Raw genomic sequence first — 15,330 nt, 5'->3', positions numbered from 1 at the left:
CGGGAGGCCCCGCCCCTTCCGTAGAGATCTCTAGAAAACCGCGCAGAGCCTGGAAACAGCGACTGCGCATGCGCGGCGGCCGGGCCCGGGCATTTTGCTGCGTCACCAGCCGCCGCCCGGCCTCACCACCCCTCGCGCGCACGCACGCTCCTTCTTCGTCCTCGCGCCCCTTTTCCTACACTTTCCTCCTCTCCCGGGCCGAGAGAGCCGCTCTTCGCGCGGTGCATTCTGGGCATCGAGGCCGAGCCCGCCGCCGTCGCCTAAGGGGAGCGAGAAGAGGCCGCGACCGGGCAGAGACCGCCGGAGTCGCCGCCGAAGAAGAGTCGACTCGCCAGCCGCCGCCAGCGAGGCCCGCCCACCCGTTCGCCTGGCCCTCTGCCCCGTTCACCATGTGAGTGCGACATCCCGCCGACGGAAGGTCGTCCCGGAGCGGAGCGAGGCCGCGCCGGCAGCCCCGGCTGCCGGGAAACGGCTCCTCGCCCTCCCCCCACCCGCGGCCCTTCGCCTTTCTCCCCGAGCTGGTGGCAGTCCTGCTGTGGGGTGGGAGGGCCTGCATCCTTGTTCCTGTTACCGTTGGAGGACATTTTTCCTCCAGATGTCCGTTTTCCCCCACCTCCAGCCCGTCCCCCCGGATTCCTCCTGCCAGAAATCCCACTTTTCCTCCCTAAACGGCCTGTTTCACTCGGAACTCTGGGAACTTAGCCTTAGGCCTCAAACTCGTGTGTGAGCTTTCCGCCTTGAGGGCGCCCGGAGCCGTGGAGTTCTGCCGCTCGGTGCTGATGCCCGGCCCAGGCAGGCCCTGGGCTTAGAGCACTTGTGGGTGCCGCCGTAAGCCAGTGCTACCGGTAGGGCACCACGCGGCCCTCGGCGGCAGGCACTGCTAGGCAACTAGAGGGGGCCATGCCGTCACCACAACGAAACTTCCCGTTCCCACATCTCGGTCTGATGTTAGCAAATCCAGTCACCTCCTTGGCAGCGAGTAGTAGTTACTGTGAAGCAGGTAGCTCTGCACGTGTCTAGTCACAAGATACTTGTGGACTTTTTCAGCATTTCTCAAACTTTGGGTGGCATTTCGTCATGCTCTCTCCATGTGAAGGTGAAATAGGTATGAAAGACCACCTCACTGACCTGAAGACCTTAGTTTATGTTGAGGTTACAGATTCTTTTAACCTAAGATTTTTTTTCCAGTCAGGAAAACTTTCAGATATGAGAGAATTGAATTAGAGTGTTTGAGGGTAGTGTGGGTGGGTTCTATGCATGGCACTAAAAGTTATAGATAGTAATTGGAAAAAACGTAAAGTTTAACAGTTGTACAAGTTTAAGTGTTTGCTTGAATGGTTAGAAATGTAAATGAATAGAAGAACCCTAGAGCCAAGTAGTGGCTGAAAAATGGGTCCTAGAAGACATGTAGTGCTAGAAAATATGTAAAGAAATTTGGAGTTTCTCATAAAAAGCCAAATGTGTAACAGATTTTACGTTAAGTGTTTTGTCATAGTGATTTTATTTGTGTGTGCACCCCTCCCCTACTCCTGGAGGTAAAGAGTCTTCACCTGCATGCAGCACTTGTAGAGGTCAGAAAGAGAGGGTTGGATCCCCTGAAGCTAGAGGGTTGTAAATCACCATGTGGGTGCTCTGGAGAGCAGCCAGTAAGTACATTTAACTGTTGAGCTATCTTTCCAGCTTCTTGTGTTTGTGTGTTTTTAAGATTTGTTTTATGTGAGCACACTGTAGCTGTCTTCAGACCGACCAGAAGAGGGCATCAGATTCCATTACAGATGGTTGTGAGCCACCATGTGGTTGCTGCAAATTGAACTCAGGACCTTTGAGCCATCACTCCAGTCCCTGTGGTGGGAGGGTGGGGTTTTTTTGGTTTTGGTTGGGGGGGGGGTTGTTTGTTTTTGTTTTTTGTTGTTTTGAGACAAGTTCTCACTTGTAGCTCTGGCTATCCTGTAACTTGGGCTGAAGATATCCTGCCTCTGCCTCCCTGGGTGCTAGGATTGAAGGTGTGCAACTGGTCCTATTATCTTTTAAGGGTTTTTTGAGGCAGGGTCTGTGCTGCCCAAGATCAAGGCCAGCCATGTGTGCACACCTCTCTCGTGTGTGTGTGTGTGTGTGTGTGTGTGTGTGTGTGTGTGTGTGTGTGTGTGTGTGAAAGAGAGAGAGAGAGAGAGAAACAAGGCTTCTCTCTGTGTAGACCAGGTTTGCACCATTGTGCACATTTGAAAGAGATCAGTTGTCTGGTCTTGTTTTAAAATGCTCAGTATATACCATTTTGTAAACATCAAACCATTTATTTAACAATTGACTTTCTAAAGTGAAATTGAAATAATTCGGCTAATGTGTTGAGTTTGAGATAGGATAGAGTCTTACTGTATAACCCTAACTGCAGTCTCACTGTATAGTCCTGGAACTTGTAGACCAAGCTGGACTTACACTCAAGATCAGACTGCCTCTTCCTTCCAGGTACTGGGATTAAAAGTTAAAATTCCACAATGCCCTGCCTGTCTGTTGTATTTTTTGCTCTACAGAACTCCCAAAATAAATCTTAAGGTTTCTAAACTTTTAATAAGCATGTGGTATATGGCTCAGGTTTGAAGAGAGTATCTGATGGTGGCTTTTGTTCAGTGTTGATTCCCTAACCACTGTAACCTGGCAACTGGTTTCCCTTTTTTCTTGGTGAGTTAGACTTAAACTAGAAGGCATAGAAACAAAGTGACAAAATTTGCTGGGTTGTAGGTTACTTCTATAGCTAATTTAAGATTACTGTATTTAATTGTATTTTCTGTTTTAAAGATCTAGAAACCAAAATATCGCTTGGACTATTAAATGCTTACTTTTACATCAGGTAGACAATATTGCATAGATGGTAGGGGTTTTGGTGGTTTGGGGTTTTTAGGTAGGTCTTACTACATATGCCAGGCTGACATAGAGTTTGTTATCAGTCCTCCCACCACCCAAATGGTGAGATTACAAGCATATGCCCAGCTTTGTAGATTCTCAAATGTAGAATTGTACCAAGATAGACCCGAGGTTCATTTACTTGTGCTAGGTAAACTACTCTATCACTTTGCTTTAGTCCCATTATTTATTGTATGGATGGACTGATAGATTTTTGGGTGTCAGGGATGGGGTTGAAGCAGAGTCTCACTGTGTAAACCATATTAACCTTGAACTCTGATCCCCAGCCCGACATTTCAGTTTTTTGTTATTGGAGGGTTTTGTTTTGAAGCAAGCTCTTGGGGTCAGAGTGAGGCAGTCTCTCTGTAGCTGTTGGCTTTACACAGGCCTGCCTGCCTCTGTCTCTTGACTGCCCATTAAAGCTGTGCACCATTACAGCCAACTGTTTGTTTGAGGCAGGTGTTGCTGGCCTGGAATGTCTGTCTTCACCTCCCAAATGTTGGGATTACAAGCATATTTGACTGTGCCTGGCTTTCAGTAGCTGAGTTTTGGCATCTCCTTTGTCTGGTTCTTAGTACAAACTGATACAGATAAAAAACTTTTGGTTTTATTTTTTGTGAACTCCTGGTTCTTCTGCCTCCCTGTGGAATACCAGCCCTGGAAAGGTAATAGCAAAAGGTTTGATGCAGTTTGAGGCCATCTAGAACTGTATAGTTAAAACTCTGTCATAACAAGACATTCCTTTAAAAATTCTGAAAAGATAGGGGGAAATGGTACAGCCAGGAAAACACTAAAAACATGAGGGTCTGGGATTGCATTTCCAACACCCATATAGAAGTTGGGTACTATGCTCTTGAGCAGTGCACTGTGATGTTAGGGCTTGTTGGCCAAGTGCATGTGTGCTACATAATCCTTTTGTGTGTGGTTATGTGTGTGTATGTAGCTGCATATATGTATGTTGGTGTGAGTGAAGGCTTGAAACTGAAGCCTGAGCACAGTTTTGCTTCATTAGTTGAAGCAGGGCCTTTTGAATATTGCACAGAGAATGCAGACCAGGATGACCTGGAACTTTCAGTAATGCCCCTGCCTTAGACTCTCCAAAGCACCACTCCTCTCCTATTATGCATCTCTAGCACAATTTCCAGTTATAACCTTCCGGTAAACATTAAATGGTGTTCAGGCTCTAATGTGCTTTCTATAGCATGAGTATGTGAGATGCTTTTGATAGTTACTTTGTAACAGATCTTTAAGTTGAACTAAACTTTCATGTCGAGCATATTAAAAAGTAAAGTGGTTAGTAAGGCTAGGAGATGGTGCAGAACTTAAAAGCTGGGTATAATGATACCAGCCTTTCATCCCAGTGCCTGGGATGCAGAGCCAGGCAGTTCTCTGGAGGTCAGCCTGACCTACATAGTTCCAGGAAAGCTAAGGCTGTGTAGAGAGACCCTTTCTAAAAACTAAAAGCACTTAACTATTCTTAAAGAGGACCTGAGTAATTTCCAGCACCCATATGGAGGCTCACAGCCTTTCCTAATTCCAGTTCAAGGTCAACACCCTTTTCTGGCTTCTGCAGACAAAACCCCTTATACATACAAACCTTAACAAAAGAAGTGTGGTTTGGGTTGGTTGGATTTTTTTAAAAAAAAAAATGTTTTTGAAATATAGAACAGCATCGCCTGCATATATAAAGAACTTTTGATATGTGAGTCCTTTAGATTAGGTCTGTTGGTTTGAAACATTATTTAGCTGGGGTTTAACACTGTAGGTCCCCCTTGAATAGATTTAGCTTCTCAGCTCACCTAATACTTGACAGAGATTGAATTTGGGGGGGGGGGGATTTATTATATGGAAGTACACTGTAGCTGTCTTCAGACACCAGAAGAGGGCATCAGATCTCTATCCTATCTCTGTTCTTCCAGAGGTCTTGAGTTCAAATCCCAGCAACCACATGGTGATTCACAACTATCTGTAATGGGATCTGATACCCTTTTCCGGTGTCTGAATAAATCTTTTTAAAAAGTCAGCATCTAGTGGTTTTAAAAGTATGTAGTATTTTAAAATATTAAGTAGTAAGAATTTTTGCAGATGTGTCTTTCCATTTCAAATAATTTGAGCAAGAAAATTCATCGATTTTCTTGATTTATTGATTTAGAATTCAGTCAAGTTTACAACCAAGATTATTTGGGTAGGTCTTTTTTTAGGGTGGAGTTTTCTCTGTGAAGCCCTGCTTGTCTTAACTCTGTAAACCAGGCTGGCCTGGAATTCAGAGATTCCCTTGCCTGCTGGAATAGTCTTCCAACCTGTGCTTGCCAAATACTGGATTATCAATCAGATTTATATGTTAAGTTCTCAATCTACAATACAAGTGCGCAATAAGCTGTTGGACAAAAATATAAGCTGCCCACTTAGATAAAACAAATTGACCCATTAGAACCTTTAGAAATAATCATATCTACTTATCGTCAATTAAGACCACCTAGGTCTAGAACCTTCTCCTTAGGTTCTATCTTGGATTCTCTGTCTTCATTTCTCTACCGCCCAATCGTGTATCACCTTGACCTAACTAGTGCCGGCACTTACCTGCATATATAATTATTGACCTACATGCATGAGCCACCACAATCAGCTAGTTTTAAAATGTCTTCATTGTGTAACATTACTGCTGTATTCTTAGCAACCTGGAGGTCTCTTAAGATCTACCCTGCTGAAGACATCAGATCTGGTGGACTTCAGCCTTTACTAGTATGAATGAAAGAGGGGAGGGAGACTCTGTAGCCAGGGCTGGCCTGGAACTCAGATCTGCCTCCTTCTGTCTGGCTTATGGATTGTTTTTTGTATGGATGATTTTGGTTTGATTTAAAGTTTTGTTGTTTTTGTTTTGTTTTCTTTCTTACTTAAATCTATCCATCTTACACTTAAAAACCTCACTGCCTGGCTATAAAAACTTTATTTGCCAGGTGGTTGTGGCACACACCTTTAATCCCAGGCAGAAGCAGGTGGGCCACATGAGATCCTGTGGGGATTGGGGCAGAAAAGTGGTCTGGCTGGCAGTGACAGAATAACTTGATATTTTCTCCCATCCAAACAACCTGAGTTTGATTTCTAGAACCTACAAGTCTGAAGGGAAGAACCAACTACTGCAAATAGTTTACAGGCACATTGCTGGTGGGTACCTGTATATGTATACACGAAAAGAGAAATTTTTTTTTAAAACCTATAAAACTCTTAGGGAAAGAGGCATTTGAAATCTGAGATCAAATCAAATTGAACAAATGATGTATACCTGTTAATTCCAACTAAAGACATGGGGGCAACTCTTACAGACCAACCTGCACTTTATAGCAAAATGCATCCATTCTGACCAATATTGTCATTTAAAATTGGAAACAGTTGTGTCATTTTTCTAAACTGCATATATTATTATGTGTTTTGACCCATCTACCACTAGACGTGTGGAAGTCTAACACTAGGTGGGTCTCAGGACCACCTCAAGTAGTAGGGCTTGGCATGCTTTGTCTATTGATCTAGGATCCCCTGGAACTGGGGTTATACACGTTTGTGAGTGCTGGTTGTTGAATCCAGGTCCTCTACAAGAGTAGCAAGTGCTCTTTGACACTGAGCAGCCCTAAAATTGCAGTCCTTTTGCCTTAGTCTCCTGTGTTCTGGGATGACAAAAACCTTGTTGTATATTATTGTTCTAGGCTTTGGTATATAAAACACAGACCTGCAATGTTGAAAGCCTGATTGTAAAATAGTACATTTAGTTGAAGGTGGCTAAGTTCGCCTTATAATTAAATCTATGAATCTTAGTTTCAGTAATGATGGTTTAAAAGGTTATCACCTAATGATTGACCGGCATTAAACGTTAGATCTTAACTCTACAGTCCCTTTTAACCCTGGTGAAATGGGGTGTTGTTGGGCTGGGTGACATTTTGTGTGTGAGTGTGTGTGTGTGTGTGTGTGTGTGTTTTGGTTTTTTGAGACAGGGTTTCTCTGTATAGACTTTGGATGACCTGGAACTCTGTACACCAGACCAAGCTGGGCTCAAACTCAGAAATCTCACACTGTCTTCTTAGGGCTAGGATTAAAGGCATGAACCACCTCCTGGTTGGTTTGTTTTCAGAGCCTACTTTTTGTTCCTATAAAGACACAGGGAAGATAAATGACTTTGTGTAGGTAGGCAAGGAAGGACCAGGTATTCAAGGCCAGTGTGGGTTACTTGAGAGCCCTGCCTCATTCCTTCATCTCCCAAATAAAATCCCTATTAGGAAAGTGTTTCGTCTTCGTGATACTGCTTTCTTGAAGCCTTTGGAATGTAGGATAAATGTAAAGTGGAATTTAAACTGTATGGGGTTTATTGTGTTATTACTATGTTAAATAAGAAGTTATGAATACGAAAATTTGTTTTTTAATTTATCATTTTCTCTATTTATAGGCAGCCTGCTTCTGCAAAGTGGTACGATCGAAGGGACTATGTTTTCATTGAATTTTGTGTTGAAGACAGCAAAGATGTTAATGTAAACTTTGAAAAATCCAAACTTACTTTCAGGTAATTTGCCATTTTGTCCCATTTAAGGTGAAAGCTATTACTGAGACGAAACACATGACCTTGGGTGGAGATGGATTATTGGGCTTATGGAGCCACTGTCAGTCATCAGAGGAAGGCAGGACAGAGACGATGGTGGAGTGCTTCTTACTGCCTTCTTACAGGATCAATCACTCCCTATCAATCACTAATTAAGAAAGTGTACTATAGGCCTTCTTACCCCCTGATCTTATGGAAGCATTTTATCATTTGAGGCTCCCATCTTGTCTCTTGGATTGTGTCAAATTGACATAAAACTAGCCAACACACCTGTTTTACATCAGTGTTACCCAAAGCTTACTTAACATAACTGACTGGTTTTTTTAATCTCTTTCTCTGTCTCACTTTTTTTCTTTTTTTTTAGTTGTCTTGGAGGAAGCGATAATTTTAAGCATTTAAATGAAATTGACCTTTTTCATTGTATTGATCCAAATGTAAGTACTATTCGTGCTTTTTTCTGATTTAAATTATGAGAAACTGGGCATGCTGCTAGTTATCTTTTATTAAGTGGCAGTTTTTATAAAGGGAAATGTTTAATTGGAGCTGGTTTACAGCTGGGGGTTCAGTCCATAGTCATGGAGGGAAGCATGATGGCATGTGACCCACCTGAAGGGGCAGGAAGAGAGTAGGCCTGGCTTGAAGTTCAGAGACATCAAAGCCCACCTGCAGTGACTTCCTCCTACAATGCCACCCTTTCCAACAATAGTAGTCCCTATGAGCCTATGGGCCATTTTCATTCAAACTACCACAATAATAAACATTAAATCTTACATCTGTTTAGCCTAACAGTTTAGAGACTATTGGCAACCTCTCTTCCTACACATTCTTTATTCTGTAACTGGCCAAACAAATCACAGTACCTTTGAAGTTTTTCTGTCTTAGATCAGAAATTTTTGTTCTTCCAGTTTAGAAAGAATGTAGGATATATTAAAAAAAAAAAAAAGGCAGGCTTGTGCCTGTAGGCTGCTTTTAGGAAGTGGAAGCAGGACAGAAAGCTTTGCCTACATAGAAAAAAGGATCTCAGGAAAGAGACAAAGCTTAGTACAGAGGGACTCTCAAAACTAGCAACACTCGGAAGCTAATTGTGGAGGACCTTGGGTTCTAGACTGGACTGCATTGTGACAGCCAAAGTATGGAGGTATGACTCCACCATAGAGTGCTTTCTTTCCTAGCATGTTTCAGGGTCCTGGGTTTGATCCCTGAACAGTGCTCTGTGCCTTGTGGGGTGGGGGTAAGGGCAGAAAAAAGGACAGACTTGTTATATAACACAGCAGTGAGTGGTGTGATGCTTATGTTGTAGGACTCCAAGCATAAAAGAACGGACAGATCAATTTTATGTTGTTTGCGAAAAGGAGAATCCGGCCAGTCGTGGCCTAGGTTAACAAAGGAAAGGGCAAAGGTATGTTTCCCTTTTCTGTTTAAATGTTTGACCTTTTAAGAATTAAAAATAGGACTGGAGAGATGGCTCAGTGTTAAGAGCACTGACTGCTCTTCTAGAGGTCCTGAGTTCAATTCCCAGCAACCACATGGTGGCTCACAACCATCTGTAATGACAACCATCTGTAATGAGATCTGATGCCCTCTTTGGGTGTGTCTGAAGACAGATACAGTGTACTCATACATTAAATAAATAGATTTTTTTTAAAAAAAGGGGGGGGGGGCTGGAGCGATGGCTCCAGAGATAGTATAAAGCTGGTGTTCTATACTTGGCCATAAAATCAGACCCTAGTTGATAGAGATAAGCTTTTGCATCAGGTATGGCACACTTGGGACTAAGGCAGAAATGTTGTAACATCAAGACTTAGCTTGCCTGACTTAGTTAGGGTTACTATCGTTGTGACAAAATGCCATTTGAAGCAACTTGGGGAGGAGTTTTTATATAGCTAATACTTGATACTATTGGTCCATGATAGCAGGGTAAGAACCTGGAGGCAAGAGCTGATGTAGAGGCTGTGGAGGGGTGCTGCATATTCGCTTGCTTCTCATCGCTTACTCAGCCTTATAGAACCCAGGACTACCCTACCCATAATGGGCTCAGCCCTTCAGTCACTAATTAAGATAATGCCTTACATGTGGATCTTATGGTAGGTTTTCTCAATTGGGTTTTCTCCCCTCAGAGGACTGTAACCAGTGTTGATGACATAAAATTAGCCAGCACACTGAGATACGTTACTTGGTTATGGTGGGGGAACAAAGTGTGGTGACATTTAATATTCAAAGATCTGAGGATAGGCAGGCAAGGTACCTTATTAGGAAGGTGGTTGCTGCCAAACCTGAAGGCCTGAGTTCTGATCACAAGAACTCGACATGGTAAAATAGAGTATGTTAGAGGCTGAAAGGTTTCTTTGTGTTTGAGGCCAGCCAGGGCTTCATAGTATGGTACTGTATAGAATGGAAACAATGGCACTGGGGTAGCTCATTTGATAGAGTGCCTACTATGCACAAAGCTGTAGAACGAATGCAGCCTGAAGGCATGTGCTGTAATCCATGGGTTACAGTTGAAGGTTAGCCTTTGTGAATTGAATGAATTCCAGGTATCAGACAATACTTTCTGATAAATGTTTTTGTGTGAAAGGTAAGTTGAACAGTCAAAAATATTTGTGGGCTTATTACTGCTCTGGTTTCTTATAAATTGTTCTCTTTTGAGCTAATTTTATGTCACATTATTGGTTATGAGTAACATGGAGGTAATGTTTTTGTTGATCTCTAGCTTAATTGGCTTAGTGTGGACTTCAATAATTGGAAAGACTGGGAGGATGACTCGGATGAAGACATGTCTAATTTTGACCGTTTCTCTGAGGTGAGTTCTTTTAATGGCATCTTTTACCCTGTTCCCATAATACATTCTATATAGTTGTTTTAATCCCTTTTTCCCCCATTTTAATGTGTATGGCTAATTTTTGCCTGCGTTTGTGTGTCTGCACCACTTTGGGAACCTGGTCCTCAGATGGACAGAGTCCTAAGATGGTGTAAGGGTCCCTGGAAATGGAGTTCCGAGCCGCTGTGGTTGTTAAATCAAACCCCAGTCTTCTGCAAGAGTAACGGGTGCTTTCAACCAGCCCTCAGTCACCCTTTTTAGTTTTCTAGACAGAAACCATGCAGTCAGAACAGGTCACAACTGCTTATAAGTATATGTCTAGAGAAACTAGTGGCCTTTACCTTTTCTGGTCTATTCCGGCACCAAGCTTAACATGTGATGGACAAACATCTAAAGAGATGGTCTTAGGGTGAAGAGGGTTTTTTGTTTGTTTGTTTTGTTTTTAAGATTTATTTATATATATGAGTACACTGTTGCTGTGTCTTCAGACACATGCCCTGAAGAGTTCTATTTGAAAAAGGGTTTCTCTGTGTAGCCCTAGCTGTTCAGGTACTCGCTCTGTAAACCAGGTAGGCATCTGAGTTTCAAGACAGACAGGACTACACAGAGAAGCCCTGTCTCAGAAGATGGGGAGGGACAGTTATTTTTGCTCTTGAGATGATGTGGTTGGTTTCTGGTATCCTTGTACGTTTATTTGTTCATAATTCTAATTATGTGTCTGAACGTCTGCTGGCCTGAGTTCAGAAGATTGACTGGTTGTGAACTACCATGTGGGTGCTGGGAAATAATAACCTGGGTCCTAACCACTGAGCCATCGCTTCAATTCCCTTAAAAAGAATTTTTTTAAAAAAAAAAAGGACCATCATGCTGTGTTCTTAACACTGAAATGTGTGCAAAATCAAGAAAAGGAGGAAGGTTTGGTGGTCCGTGCCTTTGATGGGAAATACTGGGAAGGCAGAGAAAAGGTTCTGAGTCCAGCCTAATCAACATAGTGAGTTTCAGGACAGCCAGGGATAACAGTGAGACCTTGTCTTTTAAAAAACCGAGCAAAATGGGTGAGCAGAGGAGGACCATTGTGCTGTTTGATAAATGTTACAAACCTCTTACTGTGACCAAAGTGGGAAAGTACTTGCCAGCTGTAGTGTAAGTGAAGGAATAATGCCATTCCGCTGGTAAATGCTTACTCAGCTTGCGTGAAGCCCAAGATTTTAAAGCCAGGAGTGATAGGTAGCACAGACTGGTAAGTGGAGAGTCAGAGGAAGTTGGGGTCATCCTCAGCTACATTGTAAGTTCAAGGCCAGCTTAGGCTACACAGGACTATCCCAAAATGAAGAAATTTAGGGGCTAAGTTTCCAACATGTGTTTTAACTGCTTTACATCTCAAATGGCTCTTAGTTTCATTGGGGAGAGAGAGTACTTTGTGTCATTTTTAAGGGGTTTTTCTTTTACCTCCTAGTACCTAGAATTGTGCTTTGCACATTTTGAGGAGTTTTTGTGCAACCTTCCTTTCTGTTTTTCCCACTCTCACCCCCAAGAGACTGAATAGGCTACTGTTTTAAGGCTGAACATATTCCTGTTGCATGTCTAGCTAAGCCTTTTGTACCCATGGAAACCAGAAGAGGCCATGGATGCCCTAGAACCAGAGTCAGACAGTCGTGGTCCTCATCCATGTGGGTGCTGGGAATTTGACCCAGGTTCTCTGGACAAGCAACTAGTGCCTTTAGTTGTTGAGGCCTCTCTCCAGCCCCACCTTCACTCTTGTGTCTCTTTTAAAGCCATCTTAGGTCTTGAAATCAAGGATAACATTAAGTATTTAAGTTTTTACTTTTCTTACAAAGTGGCATGTAGGTTATATAGAGTTTTCAGTTTCATTTTCTGCTATATGTAGATATCTTGCTGGGTAAATTGAGCTTTTTTTTTTTTTTTAATTTTAATTACTTACTGGGAAGACTATATAGCCCAACCATGATGGCCTCTCTCTCACTTAGTATATAGTTGAGGATGATCTTGAACTTTTGAATCCTCCTGCCACTGGACCCTGTGTACCTTCTCTTGTTTTAGATTCAGCCTTTATAGAAAGCAAAGTACTTAAGATTCTTTGGCATTCATTCATGGGAACTTATGCTGTACTGAAAGTCTATTCTGGAGTGTGTGGCCTAGTAAAGCTGGATTTAACATTTTAAAGATGATTTTTATTCTTCAAATAGATGATGGATCACATGGGTGGTGATGAGGATGTAGATTTACCAGAAGTAGATGGAGCAGATGATGTAAGTGTATTTGCCCCCTTTTGTTCACTAATAATGGTCTTATGCTCACTGTTCCCCTGAAAGGGTGTAGCCATCTCTACCTTTATTCTACCCATCTTGTTTTTTACATATTAAAGGGAAAAGATTTTACCTACTAAGGAAATTCTATTTATTAGCCATTAAGGATCATTGATATTAACAAATCATTGCATAAAATAAAAGAGTTAAAAGATTATCATTTAACAAGGATAGAAATGGGATTTAAAAGCAGGTCAGGGATAAAGGGATGTGAATGAATTGAGGAAGGTGTACTCTACTACTTTGGACATAATCTTCCAGCAATCTTACATTTATATAGTTGAGAATTCTCAGCTTTAGTATATAGAATTAGAACTCTTTGGCTTCTGTTTATTAAGTAATTTTCTTTTACATTGAATGCCAAGAGAGGATGACAAAGTTGCGGGAGAATTTACAGAAAGATGGGTCTTCTGCTACAAGGCCTAGGAAAGTAGGCCTTGATTTTAAACGCATCATTAAGTTTCTAGGTTCCGTGTAACTATTTAGCTAATACAGTAAAAATTACAATACTTAGGATTTTTAAGGTACATTATTCTGTAAGAATGTGTGTGTGATGAACTTGGTAACTTTTTAAAAATTTTTTCTTCTACAGGATTCACAAGACAGTGATGATGAAAGTGAGTATCATTGATTTGTTTTGTTTTTTTTTTGTTGTTTATTTTTGTTTTGCCTGTTTATTTTATGTTATGAGTGCACTGTAGCTATTTATCTTCAGACACACCAGAAAGGGGCATCAGATCCCATTACAGATGGCTGTGAGCCACCATGTGGTTGCTGGGAACCACTGAGCCATCTCTCCAGCCCCATTTGTGTTTTGTTGTTTATTTTAATTGCTTCTGCTGCAGTGGTTGTCCACACTTTGAAATCAACTTTCAGAGCCGACACCACCTATAATTTTCTTTGTTTTCACTGCATATGTGTCTGCAATGTGTGTATACCTGGTGCCTGGAAGGACTGAAGAGGTTATCAGAGAACCCTTGGAACTGGACTATATATAGCCAGTTATAAGCAGCTATGTAGGTGCTGGGAATTGAGCCTGCGTAGAGCTTTAACCACCGACCCATGTCTCCTGCCTTAGACTAGGTATAGTCTACAATTAGCAAGGAGAGGGCATTTCCAGGGATAGAGATGGGCTAGTGAAATAAGAACCAAAGAAGGTCTTGTCATATTCTTAGTATATATATATATATATACATATATATATATATATGTGTGTGTGTATATATACATATATACATACATATATATATATATATACTCTTAGGTGTGGTTACATGTTCAGTTTGTAAGCCTTTACAGATGATTCTACAGAGCTCAGTTTTGTTTTCTCATTTATAAATGTGAGGTTCTATTGTAGTTCTGTTGTAGGCCTTGCTGATTATTTCTAAAATTCTTTCAGAAATGCCAGATCTGGAGTAAGAAGGAGTGTTGTCATCGCCTGGATTTTGAAAAAGAAACATAAATTCTGCAAGATTTCATAATTGAGAAAATCCCTGAGTTGATAGCTCTGAAAGCAGATAGGCTGTACTTGCCTCCTTTAACCCATTTTCCAACCTCTTTTTTTGTTTTTTGTTTTTTGTTTTTTTTTTTTAAGGCTTCACTAAGGGTTGATTATGTACCATTGTATGGGGCAATTTAAGTCAGCTAAGGCAATACCCATGTGCATGGACATTTCCCAGGATTCTATGAAGCAGTTGAGATCCTAGGCAACTGCTACAGCAGCTCTGATGAAAAATGCATTTCATCCAAGTCTTCTTTCTTCATAACACGGTTACTTACACATTAGGAAAGTTCTCAGCTTAGGGAAAAACAAAGGTTTTAAATCCTAGACCGTGGATTTAAAGGAGGCAGAAACAAATTGGCTAATAACTTAAACTTTCACCCTGCCATTCTTTCAGGATACCTATCAGAATTATTCCACTAAAGTTTATTTTTAAAGAAAAAAATGTACTTTACATCGTTGTGTGTGATCACTTGTCAGTGTTCAGGTGTATTTTAGCTAAAACTAGTGGATGCCCTAACTCAGATGGTTTTTGAAGCCTATACACTTGGTATTGTTTGGCCCTTAAGCTTTTACATCTCTTAGCATGGAGGACTAAGAAAGCTGTACATTGTTGCTTGAGAATATGTACATTTTAGACCAGATTTGTATTTGCACTGTCAGTATGGCAAATGAGTGGAAAATGTTAATACACTATTGGATTTTTTTTTTTTTTATTTCCTGTTTTGATTTCAGCTTATACCCTGGCTGGAAAACCTCAATTTATGTTCATGACAGTGGGGATTTTTTTAAATGTCTACATTCTTTCTAATAAACTGTTGGAAGATTTCTTGGCTGTCCTTTTAAGTGTCTGTTTGCTGTAATTTCATGTATTTACCCCTTGCTGGAATGGAGTTTGTTTTTTGTTTTGTTTTGAGGGAAATTTTGGGGCTGGTCCTGTTTGAACAAAGGCTTGCTGTACTGTCACAGGAACCCTGTAAAGTGCATCTGTAATGGAGGCTGGGCTGCACTTGGCAGCAGCAGGACAAGGACTGTGACTTGATTGAAATAAACTGAATGTGTTGTCCTCCTGTACATTTTTTACTCCTGCATTTTAGCAGTGTCACCTCTATACAGTGTCTGAGACCTGTCCCGCATGAAGTGCCAAAGATGCAAAGCTAGGTTCCTTGGTGATTTCCGTATAGCTCAGAATTTGAATCGG

The 15,330-nt window shown here is 41.5% G+C and overlaps 1 protein-coding gene across 1 annotated transcript; it reads left to right on the top strand.

Annotated features, from left to right (window-relative positions):
• The first annotated feature begins 83 nt into the window (after positions 1–83).
• On the top strand, positions 84–14,959 carry PTGES3 (prostaglandin E synthase 3). Its single transcript, XM_080935310.1, has 8 exons — positions 84–391; positions 7,334–7,447; positions 7,848–7,917; positions 8,784–8,882; positions 10,194–10,283; positions 12,509–12,571; positions 13,221–13,245; positions 14,028–14,959. Coding segments are annotated over exons 1-8 (483 nt in total). The 5' UTR covers positions 84–389; the 3' UTR covers positions 14,048–14,959.
• Positions 14,960–15,330: the final 371 nt, after the last annotated feature.

Source organism: Micromys minutus, assembly GCF_963924665.1.
Source record: "Micromys minutus genome assembly, chromosome: 22".
NCBI lineage: Eukaryota > Metazoa > Chordata > Mammalia > Rodentia > Muridae > Micromys > Micromys minutus.
This window is presented reverse-complemented; position numbering and strand designations above follow the sequence as displayed.

Coding starts and splice junctions, on each gene's coding strand:
- PTGES3 (XM_080935310.1), top strand. Junction 12,572..13,220: donor AAGTAGATGGAGCAGATGAT/GTAAGTGTATTT, acceptor TTTCTTCTACAG/GATTCACAAGACAGTGATGA. Junction 13,246..14,027: donor ACAAGACAGTGATGATGAAA/GTGAGTATCATT, acceptor AAATTCTTTCAG/AAATGCCAGATCTGGAGTAA.